Source organism: Blennius ocellaris (assembly GCF_963422515.1).
Source record: "Blennius ocellaris genome assembly, chromosome: 14".
Classification (NCBI taxonomy): Eukaryota; Metazoa; Chordata; class Actinopteri; order Blenniiformes; family Blenniidae; genus Blennius; species Blennius ocellaris.
In genome coordinates this window covers 14,746,781-14,769,768 of record NC_137663.1, presented here as the reverse complement: position 1 = coordinate 14,769,768, position 22,988 = coordinate 14,746,781, and the positions used below count along the sequence as shown (strand labels likewise).

Below are 22,988 nucleotides of genomic sequence, written 5' to 3'. Positions count from 1 at the left end.
CAAGGACCGAACAGCCCTTAACAAAGGGCCCCGGACTCCATACTCCTGGAGCACCCCCCACAGGACATCTCGAGGGACGCGGTCGAACGCCTTCTCCAGATCCACAAAACACATGTGGACTGGTTGGGCGAACTCCCATGAACCCTCAAGCACCTGGTGGAGAGTATAGAGCTGGTCCAGTGTTCCACGACCAGGACGAAAACCGCATTGTTCCTCTTGGATCCGAGGTTCAACTAACGGCCGGACCCTGTTCTCCAGTACCCTGGAATAGACTTTCCCGGGGAGGCTGAGGAGTGTGATCCCTCTGTAGTTGGAACACATCCTCTGATCCCCCTTCTTGAAGAGAGGGACCACCACCCCGGTCTGCCAGTCCCAGTCCCCGCCTGCCACGCGATGTTGCAGAGACGAGTCAGCCACGACAGTCCCTGCACATCTAGAGACTTAAGGAACTCTGGGCGAATCTCATCCACTCCCGGTGCTTTGCCACCGAGGAGCTTCGCAACAACCTCGGTGACTTCAGCTTGGGTAATGGACGAGTCCACCTCTGAGAACCCAGCCTCTGCTTCATCAATGGAAGACGTGGTGGTGGGATTGAGGAGATCCTCGAAGTATTCCTTCCACCGCCCGACGACATCCCCAGTTGAGGTCAACAGCTCCCCACATCCACTGTAAACAGTGTTGGTGGAGAACTGCTTCCCCCGCCTAAGGCGCCGGACGGTTTGCCAGAATTTCCTCGGGGCCGACCAAAAGTCTTCCTCCATGGCCTCTCCGGACTCCTCCCAGACCAGAGTTTTTGCCTCTACCACAGCCCGGGCTGCGGCTCGCTTGGCCTGCCGGTACCTGTCGACTGCCTCGGGAGTCCTATGAGCTAACAATGCCCGATAGGACTCCTTCTTCAGCTTGACGGCATCCCTTACTTCCGGTTATCAATTGTACATGAAACATAAAATATAAGGCAGAGTTAAACATAAACCCTTTAAAGTTGACTTTCTTGTGTTACTTTACAAACACAGGCTAAATGCAGTTGACAAGTGGATTTGAAAACAGTCAATGATCTTCAGTTTGATTTATCAGTGTGCTGGCAGACAGCTTCCCCAAAAAAGAAACATGTTTTAAGACTGTTTGGACAATAGAACCGGACACTGACCAAATAATGGTTAAAATAAAAATCTAAATATTGTGACGCACATATAATTATGTATGAATCGTGGTCACCGTAAGTGGAACCAGTAATCTGATGTAATCAGCCATGAGTCATACAGTTTACGGCCGTCCTGCTTTGCTTTAGTCGTTTCTTTATCAAATTGTTATGCGTTGATGTTGCGCCTCATGTCAGTCTGGCTGTGATCTGTGAAATATTAGATTATCGACACAAAGCAATAACAAAATGTGTTTGTTTTTTTTCTTTCATTTTTAAGCTTCTTCACAAGTCTTGATCAGATCCTCCAGGAATTGAACCACCGCTTCTTTACTCCTTTCCTCCTCTTTCCCTCCCTCTCCGTCAGCCCTCAAGCCTTTCATTCTGTTCAGAGTCTGCACGAGATCTGCAATTCTCTGCTGTGGAGGAAAATGGTCCTTTCTCGTGTCCTTTTCTTCTTCTGCCTCCTCTACGCCTCCTTCCTCCGCCCTAAGATACTTGATCAGATGCTCTTTGATGCCCCTCCCGTCCTCGCTGGCGAGTGACGCCCCGAGAGCAGGCATGTCTTGCAGCTGGCCGACGCTGAGCAGATGCAGGAGGGCTTTTGAGAGCGTGTGTCGCAGACTGGCACTGTAGCGATACTCCAGGAAGTCGTTCGTATCCTCGCTGTTTTCAAGAGCCGTGGCCAGTGAGCCCCACACGCGGCTGAAGCGCTCTGCGTCTCCATAGCAGCCACGGTGAGCGGGGACTGCCAGGGCAGCGGCAGACTTGATCCGCACTTTGAAGTTCTTGCAGGAAGTTACGACGTTGCAGAGGGTCGTGAACGCGTCATGAGACCACGGAGCCGAATCTAAACAAACAGAAGCGGGGGTTTGCGATGAGTCATGAGTGAGCAACACCGTGACTCCCGTGAGAACGTTTTAACAGAGATTGAAGCTGCGGGTACGAACGCCTACCAAGTGGCAACGCAGGGTTCCCGAAAGCATTTCCTAGGGCGTAACAGGCGTTCCACCGAACCTTCATCACGGCCTGTGATTCGACGGTCTTCACCAGAGCAAGAACAGCGTCTTCCACCGGGCGCTGAAACGCAGACCGCGTCATCTGACTCTCATGCAGGAAATGAAGGAGATTCCCAAGTGCTCGCAAAGCACTAGACTTTACCTGGTATTGAGAAAAAGAAGCAAACATATGCATAAATTAACTATTACACTATGTGGTACTTGATGGTCATGCATTTTCCAACAGACTCTTTTATAATTAACATGAAAATAAAAAAAAAAAAACATTCGTATTTCTTTTATTTTCTCACCCTGTCTTTGTCAGCTGAAGCTCGGTTGGCTGCTTGCAACATTTTCAGCAGCAGCATGTCCGATAACTCTTCTTGGAACTCCACACCGACGCATTCCCTGATGAAAAGAATGATGGTCCGCTAATTGATGTGAAAATGTTTATACTTGACTCCCATTTCATAAATGCGTGAACATCATGAGTTTCTCAACATCTTCATGCAAAAATGAAACGATACTTTAGTGTCGCACTTGATATTTTTTTCTTTTTGTCCATCTTACATGTTAACAATGAGTGTATCTGTTAGATTTCCAAGAGACCAGGCAGCTTTGGCACGGACGTTTGTACATCGATCATCGAAGGCAGCCAGGATAGCGTTTGCTGTATCTGCCACAAACATAACATCCTGAAAAGAAAATGGTTGTTACACGACTTTACGGCGCCGACAAAATCATGCTCAGTGCACCGACAGTGGGTTGGAAATGTGCCGACCTCTCTCAAACAAGGGAACAGTACGTAGATTCCCAAAGCCCTGAGGGCTGCCGCCTTCACCAGATAGTTTTCAATGTAGGTCAGCCCCAGCAGCACAGTGACGCACATTAGCTGGGTCTTGTCCTTGAACAAAGAATCACACAAAACGGCAGCGTGAGCATCGGTATCAAATGTGGAACCGGAGGGCTGTTGAAGGGGAACTTACGGGAAGTTGCGCAAAGGCCTGGGGTAGAATAGAGGACAGCGTGTCGCACGCGCTCGCCTGCAGGGTCGGATGTTGCTCATTCTGCAGCGCTGCATTCAGGGGACCACTCAACACCTCGGACCAAAATTGCACCACCTGCATTATGCCGACGCATTTATGACATAAAAACACTTTAAAATGTATTCTTATGACTGGGACTTGCTTTTCTCTGGTGGCTTAAAATGCAGCAGATACCCGCTTCCTGGATGGTAAAATAGTATTTATGGCAATTTAAGAAAAAAAACTATATACAGATGTTAGTGTAAAAAGCCATATTGTGATTAAATACACATTAAACAGATACGGTTTGTGCTTACCTGACTTATGGGAACTCTTGAGCTTTCAGGCACATTGTTTTCTGCTCTGTACTGCTGGATTATCCCCGTGCCGAACTCCTCCACCAACTAAACGGCAAGCGGAGATATCAGTGCTAATATTTAGAAGCTCGAACAAATACTGTGATTTCTAGCAATGAACTACATGATCGACCACAGATTAATGTTTGCATGTTCACAGGACAATGCTACCTTTGCTCCATGCAGCTGTATGGAGGGGTCCGCCTCCCCAAGGCAGCGACTGCTCACCCGCCCGATCTCACAGAGATATGATTGGGTCAGAGAGAAGTAGCCACGGACCAAGTGGGACATGGCCTGGAAATTAGTGGATGCACACAAAATAAACACTTCACAACTTGAGAAATATCCATTTAGGGAATTCGGGCCTGCCGACACTGTAGCTCGTTGCATGTAACAAATGTAAAGTAAAAGTGGAATAAAAAAAAGTGTTTAAAGGTATAAAAACAGTAACGAACCATTTTTCAGGTCTGTTCTGTTTTAGAAAGTGTCTTATTACGGTTTTCGATCACCTCAGGGGAGGCAGGCATATAATGATGAGGCCAAATGCTGGCAGATACAAACAATCACACCTTTCTTCATCACCCCTCACCTGTAGAGCCACGAGCCGAACAGGCGAGGCCTCCATAACAACACCTCCACCTGCTCCCTCGCTGTCTGGTGGCTCCTCTCTGGGCTGAGTCACAAGTGACACGCACAGCTGCAGCAGCCATAGCGAGGACCTTTCCTCCTCCCCCGGGGTGCGAGGAGCGCGCGGGGATTGTGTGGAGGACCTCTGCTGCGCTGGTGCGACCGCTGCTCGGCCTGGCGAGGACATCCCATCTCTTTGTCTCCAGCTGAGAATCGCATTCTGATTCTGTGGCGTGAAGGAGCCCGTGCTGCCGCCGCCTCCGCCGCCGCCTCCGCCGCCGCTGTCGTCCGGCTGACGCAGCAGGAGCTGCACCTCCGGGAGCGGCGCCTGAGTCGTCACTATGGCCCCGTAAAGCGTGAAGACCGACACCCGGACAGTCACATCTGAGGATCGGGGGCGGTTTGGAGGTCAGAAGCTTTTTCTTTCTCTCCAATGCCTGGGTGTCGCTGCAAAAATACAAACCTCTGTGGTGCAAATAAGGACGCATCTGTTTCCAAAGCTGGGAGAGGAGACCCGGCCTGAGACGATGGTAGGGCGTGTTGGCCACCAGGAAGGCCAGACACTGAGAGACAAGGGAGGAGGAGACACGCTGTGATACAAAAGCCACAACCCAGACCTCAGTTCACTTCGAGAGAGGAGGTGCTGGTTTCTGATCACTACGTTTGGTTTAACACAGCAAAACCTCACAAATCTGCAAATCTGCATTCCTCAGGAGGAATTTTAGTTTAAACCGACCGCTGATGTGCTCCAATAGCAATCCTATACGTGCTTTTCTCTTCGGTCGAATTTCAATAGATCACGCTCATCACAATGACAGTAGTAGACTCAAACATAAGAGCATGATGTTGTACCTTTATGACCTGAGTAAGCGTTTGCGGCGACGTCTCAGCTAGCAGAGCCAAGCTCAGGGAGCGGTGCAGCTCTCTGATGGTGGTGGCCAGCGTGAACGAGAAAGGGGTGTATGACGTTCGAGGGGAGGCGGTGTCTTCAGCCACAGCCAGGAACTGACGCGAGCCATCCAGAATCCCAGACAACACCTGAAGCGCACACAGCCGCACCTATGGGGGGGGGCAGAGGGGGCGGACCGTGTAGCGACCGTACAAGCCAAGGGAGGGTCGTAAACTTACTTGGCGATGGGGCGGACCTTTGGCGAAGGGTCTTTGAGGATAATTGTGATTAGAGTAAGAGGCGGCGGCCCCCCGATAGGAGTGTCGGGAATGAAGGATGACCAGTACCCGTACAGAGTCCTTTTCTCCACCGCTTTCACGACTGCGAGCAGACAGTGGAGAGCCAACTGACGCACGCGGCCGTGGTTCAGTCTGGAAGAGCCGAGAGAGTGCGGTTTTAGAAAGTGCCATAGAGAACTACAGTGTCTTAATTGGGGGGGAAAAAGCTTCAACTTTCAGTTGAAAAACAACAAAAGGGGCTGGGGACGCTGATGGACCGGGGTAGTGTTTTCTATACCTTAGTCTGTTCAGTGCGCTGCCCTCTGGGTCAGAAAACTCAGAGTCTGAACTGCTTTTCTTCCAGGATGGGTAGAGAAACGGAGAGGAAGGTTTAAGAGAGACCTCCCCTTCTCTTCTGACACTTTCTCGTCCCTCTCCTTTCTGCAACGCGGGTCCAATCTCTCTCTCTTCGTCGTCCCCGTCGTCCCCTTTGCTCCCCTCACCTTTTGTCTTCTTCCCCTTTCCTTTGGATTTTTTCTTTTTCTTCTCCAGAGAGACAAATAAACAAAAAGAATTAGTTTGCTAATGATTGTTTTATGACCCTTCACAGAAAAAAAAAAAAAGAAGACAATTCCTACCCCGGACGCCTTTCCAGGCGTCGTGGCATCTTTCAGTGGTTCAGAGGACTTTGGTGCTTCAGCGGGTTTGGGTGGAGAGAGGGCTTCATACTGTGGAAGAGGTGCTGGGTAAAGTACCGGCAGCCACTCCACACTCACTCCAGGAGCGCCCTGGAACATCAGCCGCTGAGGAGAACATGAGCAGGATCTTTGATCAAGCACGTTTGATCACATTTCGCCCACAGTGAAAGAAAACTAAGCAAATGGGAAATGATATTAAACCTTAAGAGCAGCCAGCAAAGACCCAAGCTCCTCCCCTCCGCCAAACTTCCACTTCCCACCGGCGATACAACACTGCATTCCTTTCAACGCTGCTTGGCTCACCTGCATTGATGACACAGGCGTAAGTTTAAACGATAGAACGCTCCGTCATTGAAACGTGAATTGCAATGCAACGACCACAAGTACCAGGCAGTAGAAGAGCTCGTCAGTGTCGGCAGGTTTCGGCGACGCCAGTGTTTTGAGGAAGACTTTAAAACACACATTTCTGTACTCATCATCCAGCGGTGGTTGGCCAGGGATCCTGCAGGGACACCATTGAAAAACCCAAAATATATATATCACAAAAAACAACAACACACAAGATATGAAAGGTTCCCTTTTGTGTATATGGGGCTTCATCCAACAGTTCAAACACATGCATGCCCGAGCCTACCTGAGGCAAATGTTGGCCATGCAGGAGAGAGCATCACGCCGCAGCTCCATACTCGGCTGAGACGTGGACATATATTGTTGCAGGACTCCGTCATCGCTCAGTAACTCACCGAGATGCTACGAGTGAGAAAAAAAAAAAGACTAGGGGTAAACAACACTTACCGTACACTTTCAAAAAAAAAAAGCAGAACGCTTAAATAACTACCTGGTGGCACTGAGGTCCATTTCCATACACCACAGTGGAGAGGGCCAGGAGGATATCCGAGTGAGTCCACGTACTACACACTTTCAGTGCACGGGTAGTATAGTTCAGCAACACATCCAGTGTCTGTTCATCCATTATGACCTTAAATAAATACATAATGACAATAATTAAATGAGACCCTACATGTTGGAAAGAGAATATAGTTTAAACAAATTTCAAAATAAAAGGCTGCTTATTTACCTTGAGCTGATTGAGTAGATGGTGCATTAGCTGGCATAGTTTGATGACTAAATGTTCTTGACTCAGTGGCACCAGGGAGCTGACATGCTTCAGCAGGACGCACACATCCTGGGATGGAAGTTTATAAATTAAAAAAAAAAAGAGAAAGGGAGGGAGGGAGTGAGAGAGCGAGAGAGAGAGATGGCTACCACGTGATAAAAATGTACCCAGAGTGAGTCGAGACCAAAAGACTAAACCAACCCCGCTGTTACCTCTGGCTGGATGTTGATGTTGGGCTCCAGGGTTCGGTTGTAGTTTTCGGACAGCAGCTGATCGAACAGCAGGTTGAGCTCCTCTTTCAGCTGGCTGGAGTTCGAGCGCAGGGCTCTGAGCTTTGAGGCGCAGCGGGAAAACTGTTTCTCTGCGTCCGACAGCGAGTCGGGCAGCCGGCTGTCAGCGGCCTTGGGAGTGAAGGGAGCGGCGTCGGCAGACAGAGCCGACACGGGGAAGCTCTGGACACGGAGAGCCGGGCCCGAGCGTCCCGTGTGCGCCGCCATGTTTTCAGTTTGTTTTACTCGTTCTTCTATTTCTGTGTGGAGATCTGAGAACCATGACTAGTACTGCCCCCTAGTGTGCAAAAAACGGAACTTTAAAAAAAAAAACCGTCTCCCTGAACACAATGCTTTACGCAAAGTGATTAAGAAAGGCATATAAAGTAGAATACATACATTTCTTTTTATTAAGATTAAAGGTTATAAAAATTAGTACAATTTGTTTAATGGAAAGCCTGACCAATTATTTGTGTCATCAATCTTCAGGTGTTCAAGAAGTGTTTCCCCCCCGACCGGTGAGGAGTGGAGCAACTAAAGCTGCTCCACCTTGTTCTGGGAACACTTCAGTAAATCTATGAGGAACTCGGAGGTTTCCTACTCTACAAGAAAATCTGAGATGTCTTTCGGCCAGAGACCATTCAAAAGTATATCCTGCCTGTCCAGAGTACAAAGGCGATGAACTGGATTCAGTTTTATAGAGATGGATGGATGTGTACCATTATCATATCAGCACTTAAAGGTTTACAAGTGTAATAAAAATAAAACGAATCACATGGCCTTGGAAGGGGTCTATAATAATGCAGTAGTGTTGGTGTCAGAGACGCAAAACATTTTGAACAAATTTATTTTCTCAAAGTCGTTTTGTGCGCTACAAGTTCAAAACATCACAATACCAGATGACACACCGTATTACATTGCAGATACATAGCCGTAATGTTGCAAAATGTAAATAATTCCAAGCACAAAAAAAAGGAATGTTAAGACATGTACAAAAGCCTACAGCTCAGAGCATGGAGTATCTTTGAGTAGAAGCAACAGTTTTGGCATTTTTAGACAAGATGGCACAGAAAATTAAAAACCAAACAAATATTCTGTTGCTCTTTATTTTTTAATTCAAGGAAAATAAGTTATCTCACAACATATCCATATGAAATAATGTACAAATCTATGCATCAGTGCACAGCAAAACAAACGTGCTATAATGAGAAATTATGAGCTACAGCCGAGCCTGCCACATGCGCAAATGATATGAATGATGCATCACCCACCAGTCCCGACATAACTAAAGCACCATTCACCAATGGTAGTAGTGTTGCAAGTGGCAAAAAAACAAGACCTAAAAAAGCAGGAGGTAGGTGTGTCTGCAGGAAAATGGTAGCAAATGTACAGTGTGGCACAAATGAAGTGAGGGCTGAATTAAAAGTAGTTTGCAGGACATGCTTTATCCAGACTTAAACAGTAGAATAGCCACTTGACCCAGGTAGAAGTATATGAAATGCTTCGTCTCGTGCGTCACGTAGCTTCCAAAGTTCCTCCCGACAATGCAGTGCCATGTGGGGTTGTACTTTTTGTCAAACTCCTGCAGCAGAGATGAAAAAGAAATCACCTGATTAATTAGAAACACAAGTTCACTTAACCCCACTACTGAGTCATTAGTGGGACAGCATACCTTTTTGACATAAGCAGCGATATCCTTTTCAATGTTGTACTTTTCCATCGCCTGCATCGCACAGTCCACTGCATCCTGCTGCATCTCATCAGACATATCTGCATTTTTGATTACTGCCTTCTTGTCCGACATGGTGGCTTATTGACTGTAGGGGCAGAAAAAAGGAAGAGAAATTAATTACAACCGTGTGATCAAGAAATATTTCACGAGTTATACTTGAGTGTTATCCACAACATGCAAGGTACTTTTTTTTTTTAATAAGTTGCTTGGCACACAGACTTTTCTGAAGAGTCAAAACATTTGATTTGCGCCAATAAAATTCAGTCTTTCATAGAGAATGCATGGTCATCTACTCAAACCGAGATGCAGGAATTTGGAAAAACTGAGTGACATTTACATGTAATCAAGTATTCATGAGCACATTTTCAGTCCTTTCCACCATTGGATGTGGACTTTGTTGTACAGACTGGACTTAATTAAAGCAGGCACCACCAGCAGGTGAGTTTATTTACTTCAAGTTTGCACTGATTGGTAAATGAGAGCGGAATCAACATGTGACCTTATCCAATCACATTTCATTTAGAATGACAACCACTGCTCCTGTGTGTAGTTTATTTAACTGACAACTTGGGTTAGATCTTTGAAATAAATGGATTCGTGTCCCGTTTGACGGAACGTGCAACAACGCAGAAACGTTTGACTCCTTACAGACGCCTGCTCTTGTACATCTAAAAAATCAAGGCTGTTCAAGAAGCGTTCAGCAGCATCTGCTCTAATAAACGCAGCCTGTGAACGCCTGCTCCACCTTGAGCTGGTGGGATTGCAAACAATGCAAAGAAAGTGAGGGCAGCCTCTCGGAACACAGCGGCCGAGGACCCGCTGCCCTCGTCTCATCGCACGGCCTCCGAACCACAAGACACCCATTTATTATTAACAAGCCGCGGCCTCGAAGTCTTACCGTGTCCCTGTTAAGTTTGAAAGTCTTAATGCGCGCTGCTCGTCCGTATGCACAATTCTCCTCTTCTTGTATGAAAGGAAGCAGCATGGCGTGCTGGCCCCGCCCTTCGCGAAACAGCCGGCACGTGATTGGCTGCGGCCGGACCTCACCCTGCTGACGGCGTTTTCTACTCGCGGACAGCGCCTGCATCTTATATCCACCCAGGATGCACCGCTTTCGAGGAACTGCCGCCTACCCCGCTCAAGGGGATCGATGCAGGTGATTTGGCTGCGTCAGAGGATCGATACAGGCGATCGGCTGCGTCGGCGGATCGAACCCCGTGACTGTAGAAACAACTGACATATCGTTGTTCTGTTTTACTCAGATGCACCTACACATAAAAGACAAATCTGACTGTTGTAAAGACTTTAATCTATTTGAATGCTGAGATAGAAGCATATTATCTTTGAAAAGCAAAACAAAAAACAAGCCCACATTTTCAATTCTAAATCGCCACAATGTTGAGTTCATCATTGCCATGGGCCTCTGCATACGTGTGGATACACCACAGAGAAGGATGGAAATAATTCCAGAAACAGAGACATTCACTTTATACTAAATCGGATTCTATTTAATATAAAAATAAATAAATCAAACAATTTCTATATGAATGAAGGGCCTCTCACACAAATGACTTATTACATACTTGTTTCATCCATTTTCAGTGGTATGTGAGTTTCATCACATGAACAGGGACAGTACCCTCATGCTAGAGAACAAGCGCAAAATGTAATAAAGCACATTTGAGTATTTGGTGAAACTAATCAGTTGGGTTTGGGACAACAGTCTGAAGATAGATATTCTGGACAAATACAACCAGACTTTACAGAGCGATAAATGTCTCTCTTTTGATTGTATCCATTCATGTACAAGTTTGAAATGCATCTTTTTTTTTTTTTTTATTAAAGGTCATAATCACAACTAAAATGCTTAACACTTTAATTTCCATTTTTACATTAGTGGACATTTAACTCAACAATTAACCTCTGCGATGTATGTTGTAAGATACCACCTACACGTTGCACAAGATGGGAACCTTGCATTGAATCACTCGTCCCGCGTCAGCCTGGTCTCTCTCCATGGTCCTGAAACGCTCAAACCTGTCCCACCTCTGTTCACCCATTTGCAACACCGGCAGGGGGACACAGTCCATTACAGCTCAAACCGGTCTAACCACTACACCGTCCCGTTAATAAAGATTAAACTCTTAAAATCAATTTCTGTTACACCATGCATGGCACTTTGGCCTTTTTTGCATCTCTTCTTTTAATGATTGTATAACACATTGTGACATACCGTCACCTTAATTGTATCTTGTAAAATCTGGCCATGAGGTATGTGGCACTTCTGCCACGAGAGCCAATTACATTTATTTTCATTCGTTCACACCAATTCTCTAATTTAAAGATTTACAAGTTGATTCAATAGTTTTCAAAATAAAAACCAGCATTAACAAGAGCAACAATACTCATCTGGATTCATGTGATTTCATTTTTAAGTAATACACAAGTTTTGGTCAAAATCTGTGAAATTCTTGACTTTAAGAAATCGATGCAGTGGATGCTTGTGTGTGTGTGTGTGTGGGGGGGTGGATGGACATAATGAGTTCCAGACAAAAACCCAAATCACTTCATTTTATTAAAAGAGAATAAAGCTTTCAAATACTGAAGAATATATGTAAGAAAATCAAAACCCAGTTAACATTGGAAAAGACTGACCTATGAAAGAAAAGATACAAACCACATTAAGGTCACATTCCCTCGTCGCCTCCCAGACCTCCCTCCCTCCCGCCGCCACTGTTAATGTTGCCCCACTATTTACCACTCTCCTTACGCGTGTGGATCCGTTCTGCACCTCCCAGCCCTCCTCCTGGATTTGATCCGGCGCTTTGCGCTTCATTAAGTTGTAATTTCCAAAACAAAAAAAAATTTGAAAAATAATTCCTTGTCACTGCCATCAGCGATTATGTCTCTGAGGTTCCACACAAAATGGTAGAAAAAGCAAATTTGGAAACTTTCAACAGCCAATTTGATTTGAGTGTCTCGCTACAAAGATTCCAGTTTGATGGGAGGGCGTAATGTGGACAGGGCCAGGTGGCGGGCTCCATGTATCCATCCTGAAGCCTAATCCTAATCTGATCCTGAATCGTGATCCGGCTCCGGAATGGTGAGACACTGAGCCCAGTCCAAACCTTCAGAATACCAGCAGAATCAAAGAGAAGGAGGCGAGTTAGAATCACACCTTCACAAGATACTTCAAGAAATATCAGTAAATGTAGCTACCAGGGCGTTTATTCTGAAAAAGATAGATAAGGGACACTGACTATAATCAAGCTCCAAAGCACAACCGAGTTAGCTTGGATAATAAAAGACAAGAAAGCTTTGGACTACCACGTGAAAGGTGGTACTACTGAAAACATTCATCTATGGTGCTCTAATGGTAAGTATATTAGAAATGCCTAATAATGCAGATTTCACAGTTGACAAGGCACAGCCATCATACCATTGGTGCCACATTTGACTCCTCCTCCTCCTGTTTATCCTAATTTGAACTGAATCCTCTGATCCCATCCTATCCTGTTCCTCTGAACTCTACAGAGAAACACACAAGAAGGTCAAAAGGACAGAATACATGTTTGAAAGTAGTAATTAAAAAAAAAAGAAAATCTGCAAATCAAACCAAACACAAAACATTCGACAATGACAAAAGGGAGCAGAGAAAGAAACACAAGGGACGAAAAAGGGAGGGAAGTTTTCGGGTGCGAGGGGAAAGAGGGAGAATGAAGTGAAGCTGGGTCAAGTAGAAAGACCCGATGTTACGGTTTGCAAAAAAAAAAAAAAGAGGAGAGAAACCAAAAAAAACAAAAATGCAACAAACACTTGGGAGGGAGAGGGAAGCACATAACATGACAGCAAACACACACGATACATGAGATGATTTCAGGTGAGTGTTCAGAATTCAGTAAGAGATGCGAAGATTTCCATCTTCTCGCCGCCACTGAAGAACATCGAAGCATTGGTAAAGCTTAGGTGGGGCCTAAGTGCGAGAGCGGGACCGGGATCGAGAGCGGGAATGGGAGCGTGAGCGTCGAGGAGAGTAACGTGGAGATCCCCTGTTGCGACGCGGCGAGAAGCTGCGAGAGCCGCTTTTGCTCCGGCTCCGGCTGCGGCTGCGAGACCGAGAGCGAGAGCGGCCGTAGCTCGGGCTGCGGGGCCCGTCCGTCTTCACGCGGATGTAGGACGTCTCGCCCTAAACACACAAACGCACACTTCTAACCAGCTCTTCATTTACACGGGCCAACGTGACACTGATGCAGGAAGACCAGGCAGAGCAGTACTTTCGTGGAGCAAAACGTTGTCGTTGGAAAAGTAACTGCCTATTGCATCTGAGGTTTGTGACACGTACAGCTTAAAAGCCCATTTAAGCTGTATCGATTACCTGATGATCTGTTCCGTCATCACATCACTTTGCAGAGGTATTAACAGTCATTCCCACCACTACATGACGGTCAAAATGCCATTAAATACTTCTGTTTCTGAAAATGTGTTCCAATCAAGACAATCAATAGCATGACAAAACTTTGATACACAACCTGCATGCATTAGAGCAACATGAGGGGCATCGTCGCCTAAATTAGTCTTATAGTGCCAATAGTTTTCACCTCACCCAAAATGTAGCCACTCTGTCAATTCCTATTAATATGTTGTGATGCAGGCATTATGTACCCACCTCGTGAGAGCGAAACTTGGTATTATCCAGTTTACGGACAGCGTAGGTCATGTCTTCTTTGCGTACAAATTCCACAACTCCAGTGCCATCGCGGTATACATCAGCATAACATACATCACCTGCCTCTCGCATGTGATCCTTCAGATCCTGCCAGCTCCCACTAGGAGGAAGACCTGATGGGGAAAAATGAGGTCTTTACATCCAGCTGTAGACAAAACAATAGATGTTGAGCATGCAGAAACAAAACAAGCGAGTGCTTACCTGACACGACAACCCTGTACTCCGATCGCCGAGATGGGGGACCATACCTTCCCCTCGGGGGTCCCATTGGCCCCCCACCACCGCCGCCACCGCCTCCACCACCACCGCCTCCTCCTCCTCCTCCGCCGCCGCCGCCGCCTCCGCGTCCACTTCTGGGGAACTCGACACGCAGCCGGTAGCCATCATAGTCATAACCGTCACGCCCGTAAACAGCATCCTCTGCATCCCTGTAAAAATCCAGGCAAAGATTGCGTGACTCGCATCAACTTTAACAAACGCAGAGCGTCCCGGTGAAAGAGGGGCAGCTGGAATTGCAGAAAAGTTTAAGGAAGTTTCATGGAGACAGTGAAATTGTGGCACAAAAGAGCTCAAACTGGCAGAAGAGCTTTCAAACATTTCCCTGCTTAAGCCTGAAGCATAATCCAAAGCAGCTCCCAGGCCAGACCTTTGTGCATTTCTCTAGCCACGAAGAATTTTTATTGGCAGATAAACTGAACGGAAATTACAAGTTTTACTAATAGTTGGGATTTTTTTTTAATGCATACACAACATTTTCTTTATCTAAATTAATATTTTAATTAAAGAGTTAGCATGTTACCGCAATACAAGAGTATGTCCTGATTAAGCGAAATTAAATTAACCCGTTTATATGAGAACAAACGATAAAGGGTTTAAAAATTGAACCGAAAGAAGAATAGCATGAGCTAAGGTGTTAGCCGAGCACATCCTCACCACTACAATCTGCAGCAGGCCTCAAACACACGCCACAGCCACACACGAAATCATGAAACAACTGGAATAGTCCAATATAATCCTTTGGGGAAAATACCTTCATGGATATGCATTAGACTTCATGGATGTGTGTTAGTGTGTGTTTGAGCACAGTTTTGTTTGTTCCCGCTGCCTGAAGGGGGACCGCAGGGACGTGGCGGGACGCCGCGGCTCACCTCGGATCCTCGAACTGCACAAAGGCGAACGGAGGGCCTCCTCTGCGGTTCTTCAGATCGATGTCTCGGATGGATCCGTATTTGTAGAACAGATCTTCGACGTCTTTCGATCGGATGTCTGGGGGCAGATTCCCGACGTATATCCGACAATCGTTGCTCCCAGCCGGACCTCGAATGAGACCTCCGCCGGACATGATGGCGAAGAGTTAGCGGGTTGGCTAGCAAGTCTCCTCCTGAAGGAAAAAAGGAGGGAAAATAGACTGAATGTAGCAATTACACGATTAACTTTAGGTTACACACAGCGTAGTTGCAGAAATCTTAGCTTTGCAATGTATACGTTAAAGAAAACTGATTTTTTTTACCAGCAGCTAAAATCACAATGCAGTTAGCACGCGGTCTTCTTCAGCGATGAGAGCGCGTGCAACAACCTTTAAACACGTAGACAGCGCCCCCTGCTGGTGAGTGAAGCAACGCCCTGCCGCAGCACTGAGTCATACAGCTTACAACCACCACATTTATCTTCTTGAAAGAAATTCACCACAGAACTTAAAAACCACACAGAAACTTACCGGATAATTACGGTCAAGGGCAGGGTAGGCCATGGACAGGTCGCTATAGTCCATCACAAGTCAAACATCGACGACACACACCGGTCCGAGGGGCAAGTGAGTGACAACAAATAACCTCACAAGCAGGATTCTGACATTGTGGAATCAAAACAGGAACGTGCCCAGGGTGCATCTTGCCCTCGCTCATAGTAAAATGCGATTGGCTGCAATAATATGTGGTATACAAGATGGATGGATAAGTGGCTGGCAAATTTTACACGCGCACACACACACACACACACACACACACACACACACACACACACACACACACACACACACACACACACACACACACACACAAAACAACTCCCTACCAACGTTCGATGAAGGAAACATAAAAAGCAGACACTTTAAGAATCAACTTGACTTTTTATTTTCACAATAACTTAAAAAAAAAGATACACACAAATATAAAACTTTTACACATTTACAAATCAAACTTTTAACTGTACAGTGTGACACAATCATAGCAGCCATTCGTTAAAATTTGAAAAGAAGCATAAGAAAAGAAAAAAAAAATCAAACTGCACTTCCAATAACCACACCTTCAAAGAAACCCTCCATCATATTTTCCTCTAAATAAAAGGTGAAGTCCATCAAGTTAGTTCACGCCTTGTGTTTGTCACATTCCTTTGTCCCGAGATGTCTCAGTCCTTTTTGGCTTGTTTTTCCCTGCGTCTCTGTCTGGCCTCCGACACAATTTTGAGCAGGGACAGCAGGATAGGCACACACATGGGCAGGAAGAGCGGGATGTAGATGGCAAATTTCTGATCGTCAGGAAAGTAAAGGAGGTGGAGGAGCGAGGGGTCGAAGAAGGCTTTCTCTGATGCCAAGATGGCTTCCTTACTGTACTGAAGAGCAAAGCCGAGGTTACCGGCCTCTAACTCGCCCACAGCCAGCTGCAGGGATGTGACGGCACTGGACACCTGCGTGGCAGAAGCAGAAAATATTAGGCTTGGTACTGTGGCCCACCTTATGTCGACGCTGTGCTTACATTAGACTCGGACACTTGTGTATAAATTCACCTGTTGGGCGATGTTGTCATTAATGACGATGTTTCCTATCTGGTCAAGCAGCTGTGCCAGAGAGGTGATCGTGGTTGTGGCTGTGGCCACGTTTTCCACACTGCGACTCCACATGAGGCGGTCCAGCTCCCAATCGGCCAACCCTGCGCTGCCACACGGCGCCATCATGAAGTCCGGGGGAGGGGACGACGACTGCACGCCAAGCAGCAGTCTGAGAAGTCGCACACGAGACAGGAGTTATCAGCTCAGGTCGACGGGAGACGGGCCGCTATTGTTCAGGCACGGAACGCTCACCGAAGCTGTGCGAGGAAGACTCCCATGACTTCGGCCATGTTGATGTTTATGTCCACGGGGAACTGAGCCTGTGGCCCATAGTAACCGTTAACGTTATAAATCTGGGGAAAATAGAGAAGACGTCCTCCATTTAAACAGCAGTACGACATTATGGAGCAAGCGGAGCTTTATCACTAGTGATGCCACCCAGGTCTGTCAAAGTACAACATTTTCACATGTCAATGCCATTTCACACCGAGTTTTGTAAAGTGACACAGACGTCATGATAATAAAACCAAACTGGGAACTTCTTTAGACGGCAATGCAAAATCAATAAAAAAAAGTTTTCTGCTAAAAAAAATAGACGGTTCAATTAAGAAAATGTAAATAAAAGTCATTGAACACTTCCAAAAATGTGTAATACAGAACTACAGACTTGCTTTCTGACTATAAATTAGGGTTTAATCTTTCAGTTGTTCTGATAAAAACGTAAATCTGTATATTTGAAAGAAACAAATATTGAGATATCTTGTTTCAACTATACAATATCTGATAAGAAAAGGACAGCCGTTTTCACCACGGGACTCAAAAAGCTGGATTTAGGAAAAATAGTTTTTAAAAATGAGAGTACATCTGATGGAAGTACTCCTTGTTCCATTTTACTTTTATTTAGAACAGTGGGGTATGACAACCAGATATAGACATAAACAGTGATCCCTAACATCCCTATAGACATTTAAATTAAGATACTTTCGTACAGTAAGAGACAAAGGATGCTGTATAACTTCATACACATGCATGAAATAATTATTTGAGCGATCGGAAAATGTCACAAACATCTTGATGTTGTTTGACTCGGTGTCTGACCAGATTTGTTGAGTCCGTTGTTTGTCGATACCCTTCTTAATCATTCAGTTTCATAAAGCGAATCTTAAATACACAAAACTATTCACTTTGTGGAGCTTACCATGATTCCGCCCCATCTCGGGGAGTGAAACGCGTTAGTGGGCACCTCCTGTTTGTGACGGTCGTGGATGTAAAGTGGTGAATGGTGGGCGTCGGGCACGTACAAGAGGAAATTCAACACCGGGTTAGACGATGCGGCATTGGAGCCTGGAAATAATTGAAAGACAGCTTTTGTGAACGTGACAAGACGAACGACGTCGTGTGTCTTCTTTGAAGAAGCGAGATTTTTTTTTTTTTTTACCAAGTCGAGCTTCCACCGGGTTGATGACGTGCGCGAGGCTGTCAGCATTCAGGGTGTAGGCGCCGCGGCTGCTGTCGAAGCGCGGGTTGACACCGAGCATGGCGTAGTGCAAGGCCTGTTAAGAAGAAGAAGAAGGGAAAAAAAACATGTAAAGAAGCTGTGCATTTTTTTTTTTTTGCATAGTGTTTGAACGTAGCAGAGTAACAAGCACACTACCTGAGAGTCCAGACTGAAGTTTGCCACGGGGGAAAGTTTTGTAAGCAAAGGCTGGATGTACGTTTCCACTGCACCCTCGATGTCCCAGTGCAGCCGGTGTGACTTTGGGTCGGGGTTCAACAGACTGAAGGTTATCTCATAACCTAATGGGAAAGGCAAAAACAAAAAAAAACATGCAATTTACAGAGCAGATCAGAAGAGAAATACAAGATCCGAGGTCAGAGGAAACGGGAATGTACCTGGACTGGATTTGAAGGCTCTCATGCTGTCAGCGACGCTCTCCTTGCTGTCGGGACTGAAACGGACTCTGTCGCTGAGTGCAGCCGTGATGTCGGTGTGGCTAAAGGACATCACCTGCAGCACCTGCTTGAGCCGAGGCTCCAGGTGAGACAGAAGTTGCTCCAAGGTCTTGCCAACTCTCATCTGGGAGCCGATACGCAAGAGAGCCGTCCGTCGTTGGCCGACGTACACGTTGACATCCTGAAAGTCCAAATGATGGAGGATTGTTAGAAGGCAACCGAGTACCGTAGCTGCAAAACGGCAATGACAGTTTGATAAATGAAAGAAAGAAAATCGAGTGAAATGATCCAAAGAAAAAAAAAAAAGTCCACCACAGTGGAATTTAGCCCCGTCTCCACCGCACACAAGTGCCGGGCCGGGCCGGAGCGGTTCGGAGCAGTTCGGAAGCACTAACCCCGACCAAAATTTTGGGTCGTGTCTCCACTGCAGAGAGGAGCATGAAAAGTGGGCGGGGCTTATGAGCTCCGCAGAAATGTGACATTATAACAGAAAAGAACGTCGTCAGATGTAGATCTTATGAATCCTCTGTTGTTGTTTAAATTCTCCACTTTGCACTGTTATTTTTTGCAGCGGAAAAAAAAAAAGTTACTTTTTGCAGCAGTCATTTTTTGCAGTGGAGAGCTGCAGCCGCAACTTCCATGTTTGTTTTGAGAGAGCGAGTCGCTCGGCCACTTGCCGGGCGACGTGCCCCGCACTGAGCGCTCGGGTGCGGGGCAAGTGGCCGGAGCGTTCCCCCCGGTTGGCTGAGGCACAGACACGGGAGTCTGAGCTTTCTGCAGGAGGTTCTCCACTCCGGCGCCTCCATGTTCCGGCAGCACAGCGCCGGAGCACGGAGGCGCCGAGCTCCGAGCTCCGAGCTCCTTTTCACCGCTTCCGCGGTCTGTCCCCGCGATAAAGCGCCACTGACCGCGGCTGAACAGAACGCTGAGCGCCTCTGGAAAGCGGAGCTGCCGGAGCGCGGTCAGCGCCGGAGACGAAAGCTCCAGACTCCGGTGTCACAGACGCGCATCAGCGCCACGGCCAGCGCTATGCTGCAAACAGAAAACTCAAACGCGATGCAAAGTCCCTCCCCCCGGTCTCCCCCTGCTTCAAGTCCGCTCTTTCACAACAAACACTAAAGTTGAGCAGCAAAGAAAAGAAAATGAAAATAAAAACAACCAGTGCGCAGCTGACCACAGTGACAGCAGAGGCTTCATCCAGCCAGCACATTAAAATATTGAGGGCGTGTAGTAAATCCAGCCTAGACGTTTAAACCCGTCTAGGCTGGTACTTTCTGTGCGGTGGAGACGGGGCTTTTATGCTCTAAAACCAGACTGTTAAAAAATGCGGAGCTCAAACCTTAGGCAGCAGTGAGGAAGACTCTGGAATAATGTAAATCACCAAAGATCCACTGGGACTCTCGCTGAGCGTGAGCACAGAAACATCTGCTTCTACAGAGAGAAATGATCATCAGTGCTTTTTAACCAAGATGGTAAAATGTAAAAAAAAAATAATAATCTGGATGCTTTATAGAACCAGCAGCTCACCTGCAGCAGTGGGCTGGTTCAGAGCATCCTCCTCCATGATTGTAGCCGTGCGGTATTTTGTTTCATACCGGTACCTCAAAGCTGTGTCCTCTGGAAACAAAGAAGATTTGAAGTCGTGAGCTGAGGAGCTTCCGATCGTGTAACTGCGGGTCATTAATAAATCACCATTGACTGCATGTTCCTCATCGTTTGTCTGCGTCAGGGGGATTTTCTTCTGCTGTTCGGGCGTGACGGTGCCACGAGCAAACACAACCTCCACTTCAGTACACAACTGGAGCTGCGATTAAAACACAAAACCAGGAGAAGGAGGACTTGTCAAACAGCGTATTGAAGATCGATGTCACATTAAGCGTGACATGTTTGAGTCACTAGAAGAATAAACAAACCTGCAGTTTCGCCAGTTCATTTATCTGACCGACAGGCAGCCACGCGCGATACGTTTCAGTCGTTCGCCACCACAGAGGGACTCCCACAAGGATGACCACGGCCGCGATGGAGAGCGCAGCAAGCTGGCCCCGTCTGCGCTCTGAGACACCAAACAGACACACGGTGTCATTGCCCGAGTGCTGAACATGCAGATTTCACTCTCACTTAAAAAGATCACTTATAAAATTATGAAAAACTTCATTCACCACTTCTGAGAGCCCAGAAAGACAAGAAATGAAATGAAGATATGCATCAAATGTTCAGCAATAAACACTGAATTATTAGGAGCATCTATATTTGGAAATTATTAAAGTTATGACTACGGTAATTGCAGCACTGATGGTCCCATTTCAAGCCTGTCATGTCAGAAGTAACTTTGAGATTGAATCATCACATTTTCACAGGTTAAACTTTGGTTGTTTTCTATTTCGACCCTCAGGATGTGTTTGATTAAAGTTGAGAGTTCTGGACATGAATTGTCAGAATTGACAAGTGACATTAAGGGAATAAATGTACATTTACAATATTGAAATTAATGATATTAAACGTGATTTGTTTTGCAACTCAATTTATGAAACATTCGATTATTCACGCTGTTGATCTGTCAGTCTTCAGAAACACAATGGAGACTTCTATAAGCACTTTTATACCATGTCCTTTACTTTGGAGAGATTCTGCTCCTCTAAAAGACTAATTCTTAAGCAGTCATGTTACCGACAATTGCATAAATGGTTGCAAAATACTCTTCCAGTTTTAATAGTTGCTTTAACAGATTTGTATTACCGATGTTCAAACTTGTAATGCTATTCTGCTCAAATAAGTCAAACATATTTGTCATTTTTCTTGTAACAGTGAAAGGTTTAACTTTCAAATGCTTGACTTATTGTCTATTTTCCAAAAACGTACACAATCCCTGCATATTGTTTGACTTTATATTAAATAACTGCCCCACCTCCTGACTCTATTTCATTCACTACTGAACGTTGTTTCACATCTGGTTTGGCTCTAAAGTGAAATTTATAAATTGCGTAAGTGATGCCACGGTCTGAAAGTGATTTAATCAGATATGAGGTTCTAAAGTATAAAGAAGGAGGAAACACTGCAGCATCTCTGAAGCTAGCTGTTAGCATTTGACCTCAGGGGGTCATAACATGGACAAAACACGAGCTCTGTGCCAAATCACTACATCTGTTGTTTGGAATAATTATAGTCTTCAAACTGCTACGAGCCGATATCAACACTTTTCTCCATAAAATGCATGTATTCAATTCAATTCTGAAGCGACTCACCCACTTCCGTAGTCGCCATTCCTGCTAACAAATGGGTGCGCTTGTTCCTGCACCACGCAGTCGAGCGTCACGTGACCGTCAATCCTGGGATATTATTAGTTAAAAAGAAAATTAAAAAACCTTTTCAAGTCGGTATGTTAGTATGAATATGATCCATAAATGTCAATTAAAACCGATGGAAATAATAAGTTTAACTAAAATATCAAAAGCGTGGATCACTTAGGTCGTCGGTCTCTCCTGGTGAATATATCTAACGCACAAAGGCATAGTAGGTAACGCGAGAATCTCCATGTTTTTTTTCTTCCCGAAAACACCTGTTATGTTCATCCAATTCATCTGTTTAACAAATGCATCATTGCCAATGTTATTGTGGCTCTACTTCCCAAGCTGAACACACCCATGTGTTCAGCACAGGGGGCACTTTGTATGTGTTCATCAGTTATCATTATCAACAATCACAAGAACCCTCATGAAGAAACTTCAAGTGTTTAAGAGCTTTTTCAACAGCAATATTGTTTTTTTGTTAAGCTTGAGCAGTTGAGAGTACCCTCAGAAGGAGGCAATGAATGACAACTCAGATTTGCTTTCACTTGTTTACTTCAGCCATATTTTGCCTGCTGTATCCCAGGGCCAAGTGACTTTAAATGTGGTTTGCAGAGCATCTCTTTAACAAATGCTATAATAATCACATGCTATAAGACTTGTGAAAATACATTATATTACAAAAAAATAAACTTTCTCAGTGCTGTGCATGGACACAAAGATTTTTTTTTAGCTTATTTCACATACACAATAGCCTTAGGACACTGGCATGTCAATCCACGTTCTATACTTCTCACACTCACACCTTCATGTAATGTCGAGTGAGCAGTTTCATTCCTTTTTTAATTGACTCTCACAGGAAACCAGACAAAAACCACAAATGTAATGGAAGTACATGCAACCTTAACACAGAAAGGCCTGTGAATAGGCTCAATTTTGGAGCACTAACCACACTACACTAACAGACAGCCACCATGGGGATATAAAGGCATTTCTTTAACCAAATGCTCCTACATATACTGAACACTAATTTAAACTTGTCAGTTTTGCAGGGACATTATAAAACTCTGCT

The 22,988-nt window shown here is 45.6% G+C and overlaps 4 protein-coding genes across 5 annotated transcripts; all 4 read right to left on the bottom strand.

The window, feature by feature from the left end:
* Positions 1–1,396: 1,396 nt before the first annotated feature.
* heatr6 (HEAT repeat containing 6) lies at positions 1,397–7,623 on the bottom strand (the record flags this gene model as incomplete). The annotated part of the gene is made up of 20 exons (XM_080508985.1): positions 1,397–1,988; positions 2,095–2,299; positions 2,448–2,544; positions 2,707–2,831; positions 2,918–3,040; positions 3,123–3,257; positions 3,479–3,565; positions 3,689–3,811; positions 4,107–4,528; positions 4,608–4,707; positions 4,997–5,203; positions 5,290–5,464; positions 5,610–5,854; positions 5,950–6,114; positions 6,211–6,312; positions 6,397–6,511; positions 6,644–6,759; positions 6,848–6,988; positions 7,088–7,195; positions 7,339–7,623. 20 exons carry the CDS (start codon positions 7,621–7,623, stop codon positions 1,414–1,416), a joined length of 3,651 nt encoding a protein of 1,216 aa, XP_080365111.1. The 3' UTR covers positions 1,397–1,413.
* A 616-nt stretch (positions 7,624–8,239) lies between these two features.
* Positions 8,240–10,147, bottom strand: dynll2b (dynein, light chain, LC8-type 2b). Its single transcript, XM_080508653.1, has 3 exons — positions 10,026–10,147; positions 9,068–9,212; positions 8,240–8,977 (listed from the first exon to the last, which is right to left on the bottom strand). The coding sequence occupies exons 2-3, from the start codon at positions 9,197–9,199 to the stop codon at positions 8,840–8,842; spliced, it is 270 nt and encodes an 89-aa protein (XP_080364779.1). The 5' UTR covers positions 9,200–9,212; positions 10,026–10,147; the 3' UTR covers positions 8,240–8,839.
* Positions 10,148–11,683: 1,536 nt separating this feature from the next.
* srsf1b (serine and arginine rich splicing factor 1b) lies at positions 11,684–15,405 on the bottom strand. Of its 2 annotated transcripts, XR_013936907.1 has the most exons (6): positions 15,364–15,405; positions 15,002–15,234; positions 14,055–14,281; positions 13,794–13,966; positions 12,567–13,313; positions 11,684–12,255 (listed from the first exon to the last, which is right to left on the bottom strand). XR_013936907.1 is itself a non-coding variant. In XM_080508647.1 (5 exons), exons 2-5 carry the CDS (start codon positions 15,193–15,195, stop codon positions 13,101–13,103), a joined length of 807 nt encoding a protein of 268 aa, XP_080364773.1. In that variant the 5' UTR covers positions 15,196–15,234; positions 15,364–15,405; the 3' UTR covers positions 11,684–13,100. The 2 variants fall into 2 exon arrangements, 1 of the variants encoding a protein (XP_080364773.1); XM_080508647.1 differs by having other exon boundaries at positions 11,684–13,313.
* Positions 15,406–15,968: 563 nt separating this feature from the next.
* On the bottom strand, positions 15,969–21,904 carry pigs (phosphatidylinositol glycan anchor biosynthesis, class S). The gene is made up of 12 exons (XM_080508637.1): positions 21,875–21,904; positions 20,546–20,685; positions 20,325–20,436; positions 20,160–20,249; positions 19,972–20,063; positions 18,573–18,813; positions 18,334–18,476; positions 18,118–18,232; positions 17,878–18,023; positions 16,932–17,032; positions 16,638–16,848; positions 15,969–16,538 (listed from the first exon to the last, which is right to left on the bottom strand). Exons 1-12 carry the CDS (start codon positions 21,891–21,893, stop codon positions 16,260–16,262), a joined length of 1,689 nt encoding a protein of 562 aa, XP_080364763.1. The 5' UTR covers positions 21,894–21,904; the 3' UTR covers positions 15,969–16,259.
* Positions 21,905–22,988: the final 1,084 nt, after the last annotated feature.

Bases quoted from the DNA above. Each gene is read 5' to 3' on its own strand.
- dynll2b (XM_080508653.1), bottom strand. From the start codon at position 9,199: ATGTCGGACAAGAAGGCAGTAATCAAAAATGCAGATATGTCTGATGAG. The intron at 8,978-9,067 runs GTATGCTGTCCC...TCTCTGCTGCAG, and splicing joins TCGCTGCTTATGTCAAAAAG to GAGTTTGACAAAAAGTACAA.
- pigs (XM_080508637.1), bottom strand. The intron at 20,064-20,159 runs GTGAGCTGCTGG...TTCTCTCTGTAG, and splicing joins GAACCAGCCCACTGCTGCAG to AAGCAGATGTTTCTGTGCTC. The intron at 18,477-18,572 runs GTACATTCCCGT...CTTTCCCATTAG, and splicing joins AGCCTTCAAATCCAGTCCAG to GTTATGAGATAACCTTCAGT.
- srsf1b (XM_080508647.1), bottom strand. From the start codon at position 15,195: ATGTCCGGCGGAGGTCTCATTCGAGGTCCGGCTGGGAGCAACGATTGT. The intron at 14,282-15,001 runs GTGAGCCGCGGC...GGATTTTTACAG, and splicing joins GTGCAGTTCGAGGATCCGAG to GGATGCAGAGGATGCTGTTT. The intron at 13,967-14,054 runs GTAAGCACTCGC...TTTCCCCATCAG, and splicing joins GTACAGGGTTGTCGTGTCAG to GTCTTCCTCCTAGTGGGAGC.